This window comes from Panulirus ornatus, chromosome 3 (genome assembly GCF_036320965.1).
Source record: "Panulirus ornatus isolate Po-2019 chromosome 3, ASM3632096v1, whole genome shotgun sequence".
NCBI lineage: Eukaryota > Metazoa > Arthropoda > Malacostraca > Decapoda > Palinuridae > Panulirus > Panulirus ornatus.
In genome coordinates, this window is record NC_092226.1 from 12,665,882 (window position 1) to 12,685,412 (window position 19,531).

Below are 19,531 nucleotides of genomic sequence, written 5' to 3' on the forward strand. Positions count from 1 at the left end.
ACCCTTAACAGGCCACTGGCAGAGGGCAACACTAGTGCAGTGTTTGCCGAGGGTCCTACCCAATGTTCCTACTGACTGTTTCCATTTAATGCTCCTTCCAACTACTTCTACTGAATATTTCTATCTAATGCTCCTATCTAAATATTCCTACCCACTATTTTCTATCTACTGCTCCTACCATTTTACCACAATGCAGGGCGAGCACATAGTGCTCATCGCAGGAAAATCTAGAGTTATGAAGAATGAGCTGTGTGAGTTAAGTGTTGGCAGGTGTCACATATGACAAGAAGAGAGTGTAAATTTGTGGACAGAATGCCAGTAGTCCACATGTTAATGAGGTAGAAAGAAAAGACAGCTACAGGGTCAGAGGAGTGAAATTTGACAACCACTGAAGTGCTGGCTCACTGAGCAGATGTCACTAACCCTCCAGATACCCAGGAATGTAGTACTGGTAATGTACCTCTCTGTTCACATTCAATACATGATTACCAGCATTGTTTTTGACAAAATTGCACATATGACAGATTTACATAATTTCTTTTATGATATAATTTAAATGTATGACAAAAGTAAAGCAGCTGATGATATCTACCTACAGTTTCAAAAAGCTTTCAATAAGGTTCCACATCAAAGGTTACTATAAAGAATTAAGTCACATGGCACTGATGGGGTTGAACTTCAATGAATTGGAAACTGATTGGCTGAACATAAACATAAGCAAGTGAAGTGTACAAGGATCACTCTTGGGACCACTTCTCTTTTTCGTATACACATTAATGACAATCATGAATGTGGGGCATGATGGATTCCTGCAACAAGTTCAAATAAACAGCATCAGTTACAATGCTGGGCAAAGAGATACCATCGAATACCCCCTCATTTAACAGACTTAATGCCAAGGGATTTTTTCTTATGGGGCCACCTAAAAGATAATGTTTATCAGGCAAAACCAAGAACAATCGATAAGTTAAAAGCAGTTATTGAAAAAGAATGCACCTAAATCCCAAATGAACTGCTTAATGCTGTTTGCAACCCTATGGAATAGTGTTGTCATCAGTGTCGGAGCCACAATGCTAACCCGCTCCACAGAAAACAGCATCGCCACTCCCTGCATCAGCAAGGTAGCGCCAGGAAAGACAAAGAAAGGCCACATCAGCTCACACTCATTCTCTAGCTGTCATGTGTAATGCATCAAAAACACAGCTTCCTATCCACATCCAGGCTCAACAAACCTTTCCGTGGTTTACCCCAAATGTTTCACGTCCCCTGGTTCACAGTCCACTGATGGAATTCAACCCCAGTATACCACACTGTTCCAAGTCACTCTATTCCATGTACACCTTTCACCCTCCTGCATGTTCAGGCCCTGATCGCTCAAAATCTTTTTCACTCTATCCTTCCACCTGCACTTTGGTGTCTTGGTTCACCTCCAACACGTATCCTCTTTATCAACCTCCAACAAACAAAAATCTAAGATTTTTTCTTCCCATATAGAACAACTCTTTTTTTTTTTTTTTTTTTTTTTTTTGCTTTGTCGCTGTCTCCCGCGTTTGCCAGGTAGCGCAAGGAAACAGACGAAAGAAATGGCCCAACCCACCCCCATACACATGTATATACATACGTCCACACACGCAAATATACATACCTACACAGCTTTCCATGGTTTACCCCAGACGCTTCACATGCCTTGATTCAATCCACTGACAGCACGTCAACCCCAGTATACCACATCGCTCCAATTCACTCTATTCCTTGCCCTCCTTTCACCCTCCTGCATGTTCAGGCCTCGATCACACAAAATCTTTTTCACTCCATCTTTCCACCTCCAATTTGGTCTCCCTCTTCTCCTCGTTCCCTCCACCTCCGACACATATATCCTCTTGGTCAATCTTTCCTCACTCATTCTCTCCATGTGCCCAAACCATTTCAAAACACCCTCTTCTGCTCTCTCAACCACGCTCTTTTTATTTCCACACATCTCTCTTACCCTTACGTTACTTACTCGATCAAACCACCTCACACCACACATTGTCCTCAAACATCTCATTTCCAGCACATCCATCCTCCTGCACACAACTCTATCCATAGCCCACGCCTCGCAACCATACAACATTGTTGGAACCACTATTCCTTCAAACATACCCATTTTTGCCTTCCGAGATAATGTTCTTGACTTCCACACATTCTTCAAGGCTCCCAGAATTTTCGCCCCCTCCCCCACCCTATGATCCACTTCCGCTTCCATGGTTCCATCCGCTGCCAGATCCACTCCCAGATATCTAAAACACTTCACTTCCTCTGGTTTTTCTCCATTCAAACTCACCTCCCAATTGACTTGACCCTCAACCCTACTGTACCTAATAACCTTGCTCTTATTCACATTTACTCTTAACTTTCTTCTTTCACACACTTTACCAAACTCAGTCACCAGCTTCTGCAGTTTCTCACATGAATCAGCCACCAGCGCTGTATCATCAGCGAACAACAACTGACTCACTTCCCAAGCTCTCTCATACCCAACAGACTTCATACTTGCCCCTCTTTCCAGGACTCTTGCATTCACCTCCCTCACAACCCCATCCATAAACAAATTAAACAACCATGGAGAAATCACACACCCCTGCCGCAAACCTACATTCACTGAGAACCAATCACTTTCCTCTCTTCCTACACGTACACATGCCTTACATCCTCGATAAAAACTTTTCACTGCTTCTAACAACTTGCCTCCCACACCATATATTCTTAATACCTTCCACAGAGCATCTCTATCAACTCTATCATATGCCTTCTCCAGATCCATAAATGCTACATACAAATCCATTTGCTTTTCTAAGTATTTCTCACATACATTCTTCAAAGCAAACACCTGATCCACACATCCTCTACCACTTCTGAAACCACACTGCTCTTCCCCAATCTGATGCTCTGTACATGCCTTCACCCTCTCAATCAATATCCTCCCATATAATTTACCAGGAATACTCAACAAACTTATACCTCTGTAATTTGAGCACTCACTCTTATCCCCTTTGCCTTTGTACAATGGCACTATGCACGCATCCCGCCAATCCTCAGGCACCTCACCATGAGTCATACATACATTAAATAACCTTACCAACCAGTCAACAATACAGTCACCCCCTTTTTTAATAAATTCCACTGCAATACCATCCAAACCTGCTGCCTTGCCGGCTTTCATATTCCGCAAAGCTTTTACTACCTCTTCTCTGTTTACCAAATCATTTTCCCTAACCCTCTCACTTTGCACAACTCTAAATCACATATTATTCAAGAAAATAGCTAAGAATGTAGTATTCTTTACTCTATACTCATATGGGGGAAGGGATAATGAGGTGACAGGGAGGGATCTGGTAGACAGCATGGATGATCTTTGTCTATGTAAGTAAGCAATGATTATGGGTGTTAGCAGACTTCACCAGCTCAAAGTTACACAGCTGTAGAAAAGTTACCTTTGGCATGGCTGCATCACTGAATGTACAGTCTAATCAAAGAGCTTCTTTCTCCAAAAGAGTCTGCACTTCCCTGCAACTGTAAGTAGCACAGCCTTGAGCACCAGGTGCCTTGAGAAAGATACTGGATACAACCAGGTCTCTTCCAGAGAAATTGATCCTGGGGTAGTCCTAAATAAAGAAAATAAGTAAATGATACGAGTTTCTTGTTGGTGTTATTTCTTTCTTTCGGTAGGTAATAGTTGGTAGGCAGCCAACAACCACGAAGGTATTTTACCAGTACTACCCACCTGGGTATCAGGAGGGTTAGTGAAGCCTGCACTTTAGTGGTTGTCAAGTTGCACTCCTCTGACCCAGGTAGCTGTCTTTTCTTTCTGCCTGACTAACATGTGGACTACTGGCATTCTGTCCACAAACATACGATCTCTCCTTTTCATATGTAACACTTGACAACACTTGACTCACACAACACTATGTGCTAGCCTTGCCTTTAGGCAAAATGGTGGGAGCAGTAGATAGAAGTAGTAGGTAGGAACATTTAGGCAGGATCAATAGGTAGAAAGTTTAGGTAGAAGTAGCTGGAAGGAGCATTAGATAGAAGTAGTTAGGAGGGACATAGGAACCTTAACAAACACTGCACTAGAGTTGCCCTCTGCCACTGGCCTTAAGGGTGAAGCACTAAGGCTAAGAACCAGCACTGGAGTTCAATAGCTATAAAAACTCTACTGCCATGGCCACCCCTTTGAGGGAGTTCCAACTGGAATGGGCATCAAAAATATAGATAGACAGATACTGATTTCTTTCTACATACACCTAATCATATATTACATTTTATGGCTTTCTTTCCATCACTGATTCTATACATTCTACAAACATCATTTACATATTTGTTTACATACCATACATATTCTTATATATCATACACATCATTCGTATATTTACACAAACAGTGATTAGCGAAGGCTGAGTAGTGAGCCAGCACTTCAGTGGTTGTCAAGTTGCACTCTAACTCAGGTAGCTGTCTTTTCTTTCTGCCTCATCCACATGTGGACTACCAGCATTCTGTCCACAAAGATACAATCTCTCTTTGTCACACATAACACATGACAACACTTAACCTACAGTTCATTCTTCATAACTCTATATTTTCCTGCAGTGAGCACTTGCCTTTTGGCAAGATGATAAGAGCAACAGATAGAAGCAGTAGGCAGGAACATTTAGTCAGGAGCATTAGGTAGAAGTGGTAGGTAGGAACATTAGGCAGTAACATTAGGTAGCTGTAGTCAGTAGGAACATTAGGTAGAAGCCTCTGCAAACATTGCATTAGAGTTGCCCTCTGCCAGTGGACTGTTAAGGATGAAACACTAAAGGCTAAAAAGCAGTGATGAAGTCCACTATTCATAGAGACTTTATGCTGTGGCCATCCATCTGAGGGAGTTTCAGGAAGGAGAAGGCATCAGAAATATATACAGACAGATAAAGAGAGAATGTTTTTATAAGTTTACATAAAATATAATCTTATATTCATCAAAATATATAAACACGAATACAATACAAGAAAACTTTTTCTATTATACAATTGACTACAATAGTTGCCATACAATATTCATATATTATGCATACTCTTAAACATCATACACATTATTCATGTATTTGCATATCTATGCAAACAGAACTTTTTTCTAATATGAAATCAACTACAATAATTGTGATAAAATCATATCTTCCTATCACTAATGATACAACTGCACTCTGACATATCAAGAGACTATAATATGTGACATTTTTTAAATGGTGTTGTTAAGTTACTAATGATACCTATGGGTAAGATATGAAACCATAAATTAGCTGGGAATCCAAAATATTGCTGTAAAAACTTTTCCACTCTCCAGGCATATCGCACCCCGTTGAGTGGACCACTCTACCTGCATCCCATGGTCTATGATGACATGATTATAACAATTTTGTAAACAAAACTTTAAAAAATACAGAGGTAAAGTGCCTTTCCAATACCACATCCATCATGAGCAACAAAATTCCAATAAAAATCATAAGAGTAGGTGACTGGTTCATGCCTTGCTCTTACCTCTATTAATATCTGTGAAGTTAAATATGACCACTCATATGGTAAGTTCCAATTTCTAGCAGTACAGCAGGATGCATCTGTTTGTCTCTCCTCAGATGATACTGATGCACTAGCAGAGAGAAGATAGGCAGTATGTCTACTAGCTGACACACGACCTGTGGTTGTGGGAAAACAAATCTAATCAAAATCTGTGATTTAATGAGCCTATGATGAAAAACAAAATACCAAAACATAGGAACAGATTTATGGGTGCATGACATGGCTCTGTCCTTGAAATCAGCTGTTCATTAATGAAATGAATTTTGAGATGAGTAATTTCATTCAATGTCTAATCAACATCTATTATGATGTGATCAAGCATTAATCAAAGACAGTAAATGAAGACATATGATTCATGTATATGTTTTTTGGTACTGGTAGATACATATGAAATGAGTTATCTGATGGTGGAACAATTCAGTACAGAAGTGGCTTCAGCCTCAAAGAAAACATGAATGAACATGATAGTTATATAAATATGTTTAGAAAACTAAAAACTTATATATCACTAATATAATACATTAACTTAAACATTAACATAAAGAATTTACTAAGAAAATAGTAAAAGAAATCCTAAATAATCTTATGGTCAGGCAGATACAAGAAATTCATTGCCCCATCAAATGGTCCATTAATTATGAAAAAGAGTAAAAACAAAGAAATGGGTGAAGAATGTATGGAATGGTGTACGCAAGGCAGGCATGTAAGGACAAGCACAAGTGGAGACTCTTTTTCCATGGCCACCACCTTACTGGAAGGTCCCAGAAGGAATGGGCATCAGAGATATAGACAGAGAGATAGTAATAAGGTTCAAGATATTGAAATGTGATAAAGATCTTAATAATTCATTTCTTTTATTTGTATTTGCCACTGAAAAGATAGCTCATGTTCCAGTCCCATTGCTAGAATAGGAAGAATTTTTCCAACATATTGATACTAGATGGTATAAAAGTAAATAAAATGGCAATCCCTGAGAAGTTCTATCCAAGGAAAATGAAAGATGCCAAAATCAAAATGGTTAAGCCCTTCGGTGATTGTCAAGTTGCATTCCTCTGACCAAAGTAACCTGTCTCTTCTTTCTGCTTCACGCACACAAAGACTACTGGCATTCTGTCCACAAACATACAATCTCTCCTTATCACAAAACACATGACAACACTTAACTAATAACTCATTCTTCATGACTCGAGATTTTCCTCTGGTGAACAATATACACTAACCTTGCCTTTTAGCAAAAGGTAGGAGCAACAGACAGAAGCAGGAGGTACAAACATTAGACATGAGCATTAGATAGAAGTAGGTAGAAACATAAGGTGGGAGCACTGGACAGAAATAGTAGGTTGGAACATAAGGTACAAGAACATTGGGCAAACATATTAGGTAGTAATCAGTAGGAACATTAGGTAGAAGCCTCTGAAAACAATATGCTGGAGATGCCCTCTGCCAGTGGCCTATCAAGTGTGAGGCACTAAAGACAAAGAAGCAGCACTGGAGTTCACTAATTATGGAGACTCTTTTGCCATGGCCACCTCCTTGAAGGAATTCCCATAGATAAGAGGCATCATAGATAAAGATAGATAGTGTTTAGGTTTGAAGCCATGCTAAGTGGGTGAGAGTGGGATGTTTTATCTGATTCTGTTGTGGATCAGTTTTTCACAGAGTCTGGATACAGAGGATGGGAGTGATACACAACAGCAGGAGAAAGGTGAGCTGGGTGGCTTGGAGGGTTTTAGGCTTGGTAGTACATTGGCAAGTTTCTGGATATTAAGGATTTTTTTTGTCACTGGGAGTATGAAATATATATTTCTTTGTTTTTCATACTATTTGCCATTTCCTGCGTTAGCGAGGTAGCGTTAAGAACAGAGGACTGGGCCTTTGAAAGAATATCCTCACCTGACCCCCTTCTCTGTTCCCTCTTTTGGAAAATTAAAAAAAATGAGAGGGGAGGATTTTCAGCCACCCGCTAACTCCTAGCATTTAAACTTATCAATAAAACTTAAGCCTTAATCAAAGCACTCATAGTGATCCTCACCTATTGGTAACTTTTAAAGTGACTGATTATGTAAAGAGGGAAAGGATTTGGGTGATAAGCCTTCACAGCCTGTAATTTATGAGGACAGAACTAAGTAAATGATTACAGCACTGATTTCAAGTTGGTTTTTCAGACAAACCTCTGGACATATACTTAAATATTTTCATGTGAACTAAATGTGACTGTTATATCTTTAGTTGTGTGTTCTTGCACCTTACCTAGGGTAACCCAGTAGCTCATGAGTGAGCTCCATGGGAGAGGGTAAGTGAGGGAGTGTGCTGGAAAATCCACTCAAAATAAACATCAAATTAGCTTTCCAAGACGAAGTCTAACATACTTCCAGTCAAGTACAGTTGAAATACTACAAAAACTATAAAAAAGATAAATAGAAAATAATCATTCAGTTTTAGACAACAAATAACATTAAAATACACAAACCTCTACATGCTGTAACATTAAGTTGCTGTCGTCTTTTAGCCTGTTGATGAGAGGATTCAGTTTGTACTTCCACACTCTGGACACTTGCTGGGCCACCACCAAAATCAAACCTGTTGGCAACAAGTTTAATATATTTATTCACTCATTTATCATATTTGATCACCGTTTCCCACATAAGGAAGCACCAGGGTACAGATGAATAACAACCCATCCACTCACAGGTAAACAGAGAAGAGGTAGTAAAAGCTTTGTGGAAGATGAAAGCCGGCAAGGCAGCGGGTTTGGTTGGTATTGCAGTGAAATTTATTGAAAAAGGGAGTGACTGTATTGTTGACTGGTTGGTAAGGTTATTTAAAGTATGTATGACTCATGGTGAGGTGCCTGAGGATTGGCAGAATGCTTGCATAGTGCCACTGTACAAAGGCAAAGGGGATAAAAGTGAGTGCTCAAATTACAAAGGCATAAGTTTGTTGAGTATTCCTGGGAAATTATATGGGAGAGTCTTGATTGAGAGGATGAAGGCATGTACAGAGCATCAGAATGGGGAAGAGCAGTGTGGTTTCAGAAGTGGTAGAGGATGTGTGGATCAGGTGTTTGCTTTGAAGAATATATGTGAGAAATACTTAGAAAAGGTAGGTATGTATATTTGCGTGTGTGGACGTATGTATATACATGTGTATGGGGGGGGTTGGGCCATTTCTTTCGTCTGTTTCCTTGCGCTACCTCGCAAACGCGGGAGACAGCGACAAAGTATAATAAAAAAAAAAATATAACTTAGAAAAGCAAATGGATTTGTATGTAGCATTTATGGATCTGGAGAAGGCATACGACAGAGATGATAGAGATGCTCTGTGGAAGGTATTAAGAATATATGGTGTGGGAGGCAAGTTGTCAAAAGCAGTGAAAAGTTTTTATCGAGGATGTAAGGCATGTGCACATGTAGGAAGAGAGGAAAGTGATTGGTTCTCAGTGAGTGTAGGTTTGCGGCCGGGGTGTAAGATGTCTCCATGGTTGTTTAATTTGTTTATGGATGGGGTGGTTAGGGAGGTGAATGCAAGACTTTTGGAAAGAGGGGCAAGTATGCAGTCTGTTGTGGATGAGAGCTTGGGAAGTGAGTCACTTGTTGTTCGCTGATGATACAGCGCTGGTGGCTGATTCGTGTGAGAAACTGCAGAAGCTGGTGACTGAGTTTGGTAAAGTGTGTGAAAGAAGAAAGCTGAGAGTAACTGTGAATAAGAGCAAGGTTATTAGGTACAGTAGGGTTGAGGGACAAGTCAATTGGGAGGTAGGTTTGAATGGAGAAAAACTGGAGGAAGTGAAGTGCTTCAGATATCTGGGAGTGGATTTGGCAGCGGATGGAACCATGGAAGCGGAAGTGAATCATAGGGTGGGGGAGGAGGCAAAAGTTCTGGGAGCGTTGAAGAACATGTGGAAGTCGAGAACATTATCTCGGAAAGCAAAATGGGTATGTGTGAAGGAATTGTTTGAGGACAATATGTGGTGTGAGGTGGTTTGATCGAGTAAGTAATAATAGGGTAAGAGAGATGTGTGGTAATAAAAAGAGTGTGGTTGAGAAAGCAGAAGAGGGAATACCTGGTTTAAAGAGAGAGATATACATAAGTATACATATGTAAGTACGAGAGATGGCCAAAGAGCGTTATTGGATTACGTGTTAATTGACAGGCGCACGAGAGAGACTTTTGGATGTTAATGTGCTGAGAGGTGCAACTGGAGGGATTTCTGATCATTATCTTGTGGAAGTGATTGCCCACTGTGACTGCCAAAGGGTGTGAGCTGGATTTACCTGTGTTTGGGGTTGAAAGAGCAACTGACAATCTGTTATGGGTATGATGTTGTTCCAGCTGTGTACGGTGGTGCACCATGGTTGTTGCTGCTTTTGTGGTGTTAGGGTGATGTGAGGTGATTATGAGACTATCCGCATCAGAAAGGACCTTCTTGATGTGGTTCACTGAGGTAAAGGGAGGTTGGGTAGGAAGAGACTGAAAGGGACTGGAGAAAGAACTCCTCCTTGGGGAACTTTCCTGCAGAACAGTCACATGCTGCCTAGCCACCACAATCACTCAACTCCAGCACAACGAAACAAAAATACTCTCAATACAATCTCACCCATATCTACTTAGCACTTTATTCGCTCAAGAGCACTCGACCCCTTCCAATCAAATTACATAATAGCCATTTACCCACCCCCACAAACAGAAACAAAAGAATCATCCCTGCTTCAAACTCCAGCAACCTATACTCACAGATCCCTTTTCCATAAACAAATATATCATTGACAAAACATATGCACACATTAATGACTCACCAAGCACTAAACAGCAGCCATCTCAAACTCAGTTTTACAGTCCACTCCAACAAACATATTCCCATCTCAAACTATACTCCCCAAGCATGTAAGAGTTACACTTTCTCATCTACTTTCTGGACACCAGCCATCTCTACAACATTATGAACACCAATTTAACATAATAACCCTCCACCTAGGATACAACTTCCTCAGTAATGGCACTGTACACTTATTCTGACATTGTTCTGCAACAAAATCAAACAAAAATACACATAATATCACATTTCTAAATCAGGCCAGCTACCTGTGTACTGCAGGAGCCCTAGAAAGATGCTTCTAGGATAAGAAAGTAACTGTACAAAATATTGTATCTGCATAACATTTGATGAAAAAGAAGACCATAATCCCACTTCTTACCTTGACATAAAATTTAAGCGCACTTTCCCTGGAGAAATACTTGGTGAAGCAATTTCAGTACGACCCCGTTTAGGTGGGGTTCCAGTTACACTGGATGGACACTGCCGAGTTTTTTGCTCCAACTGACGACAACGATTTACAAGTTCCTCCACCTCCCGATTCTGGTAGCATCAAATATGGGTGATAAAAAGAAATTGCCTACAAAAGAGTAAGTAGTAAGATTCCTACTTCCATTTCTAAGAAAACATGAATGAATGCAAAGCTTTTACAAATGGATCTTTTCACTCAGTGCATATAATAAAGTGTATCACTAGACAAATGAATTAATAAAAGACTTATGGTTGGCTTGAATGTGAATGCCTTGCCTTACCATAAACCCTAAAAGTTTAGCTGCCTCTTATCACTACCTATTTGACTATATTTCAATGGGGATAAATATATGCAAGACAAAAGATAAGAAGATAAAATACAGAGCCCACTGGGAGGCAAGATGTCAATAACCCTTTTGATGCACAACTGATCTTCCACCCCCAGCTATGTGCAACAAAAAATTTAGAAAAGAAAATCATATATCTTTTCAACAATAAACCAACTAAGCCTAGACAACAACAAACCTAAGAAGGACTCAAGAGAGCCTTAAGATAAAACCAGGTATTACAAGTTATGATGTAAATATCAAACTCTCAATACCTTCTACTTTCTCTCACTCTTGCATATTTCAAGTCAAATGCTACAACACAGTAGGATAAATGGAGGGATCTGCATATCTTTCAGATGCCACAGACTGAATAAATATCAATCGGTGAATCAGATAAATATGACTGATATCTTAATCTATTTTTTGAAGATTAGTAAATCTTTATCTATTTTTTGAAGATTAGTAAATCTTTATCTATTTTTTGAAGATTAGTTAAACTATTGCTGTGTTCTTTGCCACATGGACTATGAGAATCTGATTAAACACACCATTCAGACTAAGCAGTCACAAAGAACAAAACAAACAACTTTTTCAAAAATATATATCAGAAGACTTGCTCTATATCCATGAGCAGCATCATCATTAAGTCTATGTCATGTGACACTGCCAAGTTGGAATTATTCTAAGACAGGATAGGTTATCCAACATTCACTGTTTCACATTTAGGTATGCAACATTCACCAAGACTGCTTTGTACTATGTCACAATAGCTTATGTCATCAAATGGCAAGCAGTGACTAATTGACCAAGAGGATATATTTATCCCTGGGGATAGGGGAGAAAGAATACTTCCCACGTATTCCCTGCGTGTCATAAAAGGTGACTAAAAGGAAAGGGAGCAGGAGGTTGGAAATCCTCCCCTCTCATTTTTGATTTTCCAAAGGAAGGAACAGAGAAGGGGGCCAAGTGGGGATTTCCCTCAAAGGCTCAGTCCTCTGTTCCTAAAGCTACCTCGCTAACGCGGGAAATAGTGAATAGTATGAAAAAAAAAAAATATGAATAGTGGTTCCAACAATGATATATGGTTGCGAGGCATGGGATATAGATAGAGTTGTGTGGAGGAGGGTGGATATGCTGGTATGAGATGTTTGAGGACAATGTGTGGTGTGAGGTGGTTGGATCGAGTAAGTAATGAAAGGGTAAGAGAGAAGTGTGGTAATAAAAAGCATGTGGTTGAGAGAGTAGAAGAGGGTGTTTTAAAATGGTTTGGTCACATGGAGAGAATGAGTGAGGAGAGATTGACAAAGAGGATATATGTGTCAGAGGTGGAGGGAACAAGGGGAAGCGGGAGACAAAATTGGAGGTGAAAAGATGGAGTGGAAAAGATTTTGAGAGATCGGGGCCTGAACATGCAGGAGGGTGAAAGGCGTGCAAGGGATAGAGTGAATTGGAACAATGTGGTATACTGGGGTCAACGTGCTGTCAATGGATTGAACCAGGGCATGTGAAGCGTCTGGGGTAAACCATGGAAAGTTGTGTGGGGCCTGGATGTGGTAAGGGAGCTGTGGTTTCAGTGCATCATACATGACAGCTAGAGAGTGAGTGTGAACAAACGTGGCCTTTGTTGTCTTTTCCTATCGCTACCTTGAGCACATGCATGGGGAAGGGGTTGTTATTTCATGTGTGGCGAGGTGGCGACAGGAATGAATAAGGGCAGATAGTATGAATTATGTACATGTGTATATATGTATATGTCTGTGTGTCCATATATATATATATATGTATATGTTGAGATGATAGAGTTGATAGAGATGCTCTGTGGAAGGTATTAAGAATATATGGTGTGGGAGGCAAGTTGTTAGAAGCAGTGAAAAGTTTTTATCGAGGATGTAAGGCATGTGTACGTGTAGGGAGAGAGGAAAGTGATTGGTTCTCAGTGAATGTAGGTTTGCGGCAGGGGTGTGTGATGTCTCCATGGTTGTTTAATTTGTTTATGGATGGGGTTGTTAGGGAGGTAAATGCAAGAGTCTTGGAAAGAGGGGCAAGTATGAAGTCTGTTGGGGATGAGAGAGCTTGGGAAGTGAGTCAGTTGTTGTTCGCTGATGATACAGCGCTGGTGGCGGATTCATGTGAGAAACTGCAGAAGCTGGTGACGGAGTTTGGTAAAGTGTGTGGAAGAAGAAAGTTAAGAGTAAATGTGAATAAGAGCAAGGTTATTAGGTACAGTAGGGTTGAGGGTCAAGTCAATTGGGAGGTGAATTTGAATGGAGAAAAACTGGAGGAAGTGAAGTGTTTTAGATATCTGGGAGTGGATCTGTCAGCGGATGGAACCATGGAAGCGGAAGTGGATCATAGGGTGGGGGAGGGGGCGAAAATTTTGGGAGCCTTGAAAAATGTGTGGAAGTCGAGAACATTATCTCGGAAAGCAAAAATGGGTATGTTTGAAGGAATAGTGGTTCCAACAATGTTGTATGGTTGCGAGGCGTGGGCTATGGATAGAGTTGTGCGCAGGAGGATGGAGGTGCTGGAAATGAGATGTTTGAGGACAATGTGTGGTGTGAGGTGGTTTGATCGAGTAAGTATCGTAAGGGTAAGAGAGATGTGTGGAAATAAAAAGAGCGTGGTTGAGAGAGCAGAAGAGGGTGTTTTGAAATGGTTTGGGCACATGGAGAGAATGAGTGAGGAAAGATTGACCAAGAGGATATATGTGTCGGAGGTGGAGGGAGCGAGGAGAAGAGGGAGACCAAATTGGAGGTGGAAAGATGGAGTGAAAAGGATTTTGTGTGATCGGGGCCTGAACATGCAGGAGGGTGAAAGGAGGGCAAGGAATAGAGTGAATTGGAGCGATGTGGTATACAGGGGTTGACGTGCTGTCAGTGGATTGAATCAAGGCATGTGAAGCGTCCGGGGTGGGCCATGGAAAGCTGTGTAGGTATGTATATTTGCGTGTGTGGACGTGTGTATGTACATGTGTATGGGGTGGGTTGGGCCATTTCTTTCGTCTGTTTCCTTGCGCTACCTCGCAACCGCGGGAGACAGCGACGAGGTATAAAAAAAAAAAAAAAAAATGTTGAGATGTACAGGTATGTATATGTGCGTGTGTGGACGTGTATGTATATACATGTGTATGTGGGTGGGTTGGGCCATTCTTTCGTCTGTTGCCTTGCGCTACCTCACTAACGCGGGAGACAGCGACAAAGTATAATGAATAAATGAATAAACATATTTCACCCTCCTGCATGTTCAGGCCCCGATCACTCAAAATATTTTTCACTTCATCTTTCCACCTCCAATTGGGTCTCCCACTTCTCGTTCCCTCCACCTCTGACACATATATCCTCTTGGTCAATCTTTCCTCACTCATTCTCTCCATGTGACCAAACCACTTCAAAACATCCTCTTCTGCTCTCTCAACCACACTCTTTTCTATTACCACACATCTCTCTTACCCTCTTATTACTTACTCGATCAAACCACCTCACACCACATATTGTACTCAAATATCTCATTTCCAGCACATCCACCCTCCTCCACACAACTCTATCTATAGCCCATGCCTCGCAGCCATACAACATTGTTGGAATCACTATTCCTTCAAACATACCCATTTTTGCTTTCCGAGATAATGTTCTCAACTTCCACACACTCTTCAACGCTCCAAGAACTTTCGCCCCCTCCCCCACCCTATGATTCACTTCTGCTTCCATGGTTCCATCCGCTGCCAAATCCACTCCTAGATATCTAAAACACTTCACTTCCTCCAGTTTTTCTCCATTCAAACTTACCTCCCAAATGACTTGTCCCTCAACCCTACTGTACCTAATAACCTGGCTCTTATTCACATTTAGAGCTTACCTAGAGAAAGGGATTAAGAACAACATTAACACAAGGTGTGGGTTCATCTGCTGGTCACATCAGGCATCAGAGATTGCTGTGAACAAGTGGAGGCAGCAGGACAAGCGAACTAATCAGAGAGTGATATGCCAAGGCATCTGATCAGGTGACCATCACTTACTGGGGAATGTGGTCCCACCGGATGCTGGAATCAGTATCTCCCAAAGAAGACCATTGAACAGTCAAAACATTGAGATATGTCTCAGCTCAAGCCCATTTGTTTCCATACCATCCTGTTTTCCACATTCGTCATGATGGACAATAGATAATGGGGACCCTAATCTAAACACAGAATCCATATACGTTTCATATACAACTTATACACATAGCACTAAAGGTAATATTTACAATATCTTTAATGATTTTGTGCATGACAAAGTGTGTGTAACAATAAACCATCAGAAAGCTAAAGTGTCACGTCAGTCGCCCATGTGGGCAATCTGCGGTTGTTTGGCATCAACTTCATTCCTAACTTTAAATTCATACGCTACTGATAAGCAATCATTTTCTTACACTTATTCACACAGAGCAGAGAATAAGCAAAAACACAGTGAGTGATGCACATAGGTCTGGCAGTGATGATGGTTTGTAACAAACTGGCACAAACAGAGCATCAGAGCCTAGTATGGGCAAGTGAGGTCAGGTGTGGAATTTTCCGATTGTAACATCATGTTGCCGCTCAAAAAGTTTCAGATTTTGAAGCATTTTGGACTTCAGATCTTCCGATTAGGGATGCTTAACCTGTACCCAGGAATAATATATATTTCAGTACCCTTCTAGCCAAGTTTTAAAAACAGTGAAGATTAAGAATGTTATTCAACTATGAAATGAGAGGAATACTGAGTTAATCAGTTACATGGTATTATAATCAAAGAGAGAGTTGTTATCATTCAATGTGTGCTCTTAAGATCTGGAAGCAAAGAGTGCAGAGTTTTGATCAGTGGGAAATTAAGTTTGCATATATGTTTCATCAGCCAATTTATATTTTAAACACAATTTGGACAACAAAGTTCAGGGCTACTGTGTTAAGCAAATGGGATGACAGATTAAAGATCATTTGAAAAGGGTGTTGTGTCATTTGCTAAAATGAGTAGTAAAGACAAACAGAAAATTTCTTGAAACAGAAAAGTATAGTCAAACGGCTGAAGTAGATGACACAAATATGAAGTTATGTGTTACCTAGAGAACATATCTTAGCAAAGTGCCATAAAAAGGTTGAAGGGCTGGAAAGCTAGAATGAGGGAAGATTTTTTTCTTAAATGATAAGAATACTAATAATCAAGTGTATATAAAGTCGCTGTCTCCCTTGTTAGCGAGGTAGTGCAAGGAAACAGACGAAAGAATGGCCCAACCCACCCACATACACATGTATATACATGCACGTCCACACACGCAAATATACATACCTACACATCTCAATGTATACATATATATATTATTTTCTTATTTTATTATACTTTGTCGCTGTCTCCCGCGTTTGCGAGGTAGCGCAAGGAAACAGACGAAAGAAATGGCCCAACCCCCCCCCATACACATGTATATACATACGTCCACACACGCAAATATACATACCTACACAGCTTTCCATGGTTTACCCCAGACGCTTCACATGCCTTGATTCAATCCACTGACAGCACGTCAACCCCAGTATACCACATCGACCCAATTCACTCTATTCCTTGCCCTCCTTTCACCCTCCTGCATGTTCAGGCCCCGATCACACAAAATCTTTTTCACTCCATCTTTCCACCTCCAATTTGGTCTCCCTCTTCTCCTCGTTCCCTCCACCTCCGACACATATATCCTCTTGGTCAATCTTTCCTCACTCATTCTCTCCATGTGCCCAAACCACTTCAAAACACCCTCTTCTGCTCTCTCAACCACGCTCTTTTTATTTCCACACATCTCTCTTACCCTTACGTTACTCACTCGATCAAACCACCTCACACCACACATTGTCCTCAAACATCTCATTTCCAGCACATCCATCCTCCTGCGCACAACTCTATCCATAGCCCACGCCTCGCAACCATACAACATTGTTGGAACCACTATTCCTTCAAACATACCCATTTTTGCTTTCCGAGATAATGTTCTCGACTTCCACACATTCTTCAAGGCCCCCAGAATTTTCGCCCCCTCCCCCACCCTATGATCCACTTCCGCTTCCATGGTTCCATCCGCTGCCAGATCCACTCCCAGATATCTAAAACACTTCACTTCCTCCAGTTTTTCTCCATTCAAACTCACCTCCCAATTGACTTGACCCTCAACCCTACTGTACCTAATAACCTTGCTCTTATTCACATTTACTCTTAACTTTCTTCTTCCACACACTTTACCAAACTCAGTCACCAGCTTCTGCAGTTTCTCACATGAATCAGCCACCAGCGCTGTATCATCAGCGAACAACAAGTGACTCACTTCCCAAGCTCTCTCATCCCCAACAGACTTCATACTTACCCCTCTTTCCAAAACTCTTGCATTTACCTCCCTAACAACCCCATCCATAAACAAATTAAACAACCATGGAGACATCACACACCCCTGCCGCAAACCTACATTCACTGAGAACCAATCACTTTCCTCTCTTCCTACACGTACACATGCCTTACATCCTCGATAAAAACTTTTCACTGCTTCTAACAACTTTCCTCCCACACCATATATTCTTAATACCTTCCACAGAGCATCTCTATCAACTCTATCATATGCCTTCTCCAGATCCATAAATGCTACATACAAATCCATTTGCTTTTCTAAGTATTTCTCACATACATTCTTCAAAGCAAACACCTGATCCACACATCCTCTACCACTTCTGAAACCACACTGCTCTTCCCCAATCTGATGCTCTGTACATGCCTTCACCCTCTCAATCAATACCCTCCCATATAATTTACCAGGAATACTCAACAAACTTATACCTCTGTAATTTGAGCACTCACTCTTATCCCCTTTGCCTTTGTACAATGGCACTATGCATGCATTCCGCCAATCCTCAGGCACCTCACCATGAGTCATACATACATTAAATAACCTTACCAACCAGTCAACAATACAGTCACCCCCTTTTTCAATAAATTCCACTGTAATACCATCCAAACCTGCTGCCTTGCCGGCTTTCATTTTCCGCAAAGCTTTTTTTTTTTTTTTTGCTTTGTCGCTGTCTCCCGCGTTTGCAAGGGATCGCAAGGAAACAGACGAAAGAAATGGCCCAACCCACCCCCATACACATGTATATACATACACGTCCACACATGCAAATATACATACCTACACAGCTTTCCATGGTTTACCCAAGACGCTTCACATGCCCTGATTCAATCCACTGACAGCACGTCAACCCCGGTACACCACATCGATCCAATTCACTCTATATATATATATATATATATATATATATATATATAAACACACAGACATATACATATATGCGCATGTACATAATTCATAGTCTGCCTTTATTCATTCCCATCGCCACCCCTCCACACATGAAACACCAACACCCTCCCCCTACATGTGCACGAGGTAGTGCAAGGAAAAGACAACAAAGGCCACATTCGTTCACACTCAGTCTCTAGCTGTCATGTAATAATGCACCGAAACCACAGCTCCCTTTCCACATCCAGGCCCCACAGAACTTTCAATGGTTTATCCCAGACGCTTCACATGCCCTGGTTCAATCCACTGACAGCACGTCGACCCTGGTATACCACATCGCTCCAATTCACTCTAATCCTTGCACGCTTTTCATCCTCCTGCATGTTCAGGCCCTGATCACTCAAAATCTTTTTCACTCCATCTTTCCACCTCCAATTTGGTCTCCCACTTCTCATTTCCTCCACCTCTGACACACACATCCTCTTGGTCAATCTTTCCCCACTCATTCTCTTCATGTGACTAAACCACCTCAAAACACCCTCCTCTGCTCGCTCAACCACACTCTCCCCATTACCACACATCTCTCCTACCCTATCATTACCCACTCGATCAAACCACCTCACAGCACACACCGTCCCCAAACATCCCCCTCCAGCACATCCACCCTCCTCCGCACAACTCCATCCACAGCCCACGCCTCGCAACCACATAACATTGTTGGAACGACTATTCCTTCAAACAACCATTTTTGCTTTCTGAGATAATGTTTTCGACTTCCACACATTCTTCAACACTCCCAGAACTTTTGCCCCCTCCCCACCCCTATGATAAAGTAATGAATATAATCACAGCTTCAAATAAAGTGAAATTCATGAAGAGCTACATACCTTAAAATGCAACTCTCCTTTTAACTTCTCCACCATTTTCATACTCTCCTTAGTTTTTGATTCTGCTTCAGCTGCAATGTTTGCAACCTGTAAAAAAGAAATGTCACTTGAGGAAGACAAAACATTCACCAAATACTTTTGTGGGATAAGGAGAA

General features: G+C 41.1%; 1 protein-coding gene across 2 annotated transcripts in view; it reads right to left on the reverse strand.

Moving 5' to 3' along the window:
- Positions 1 to 19,531, reverse strand: part of LOC139760554 (uncharacterized) — a 59,880-nt gene that overhangs the window by 24,666 nt on the left and 15,683 nt on the right. For both annotated transcript variants that reach the window (XM_071683900.1, XM_071683890.1), the window contains exons 5-8: positions 19,377 to 19,463; positions 10,794 to 10,954; positions 8,069 to 8,178; positions 5,560 to 5,714 (exon numbers count right to left, since the gene is read on the reverse strand). In XM_071683900.1, coding sequence (XP_071540001.1) covers positions 5,560 to 5,714; positions 8,069 to 8,178; positions 10,794 to 10,954; positions 19,377 to 19,463 — 513 coding nt within the window. The remainder of the gene's footprint in view (positions 1 to 5,559; positions 5,715 to 8,068; positions 8,179 to 10,793; positions 10,955 to 19,376; positions 19,464 to 19,531) is intronic.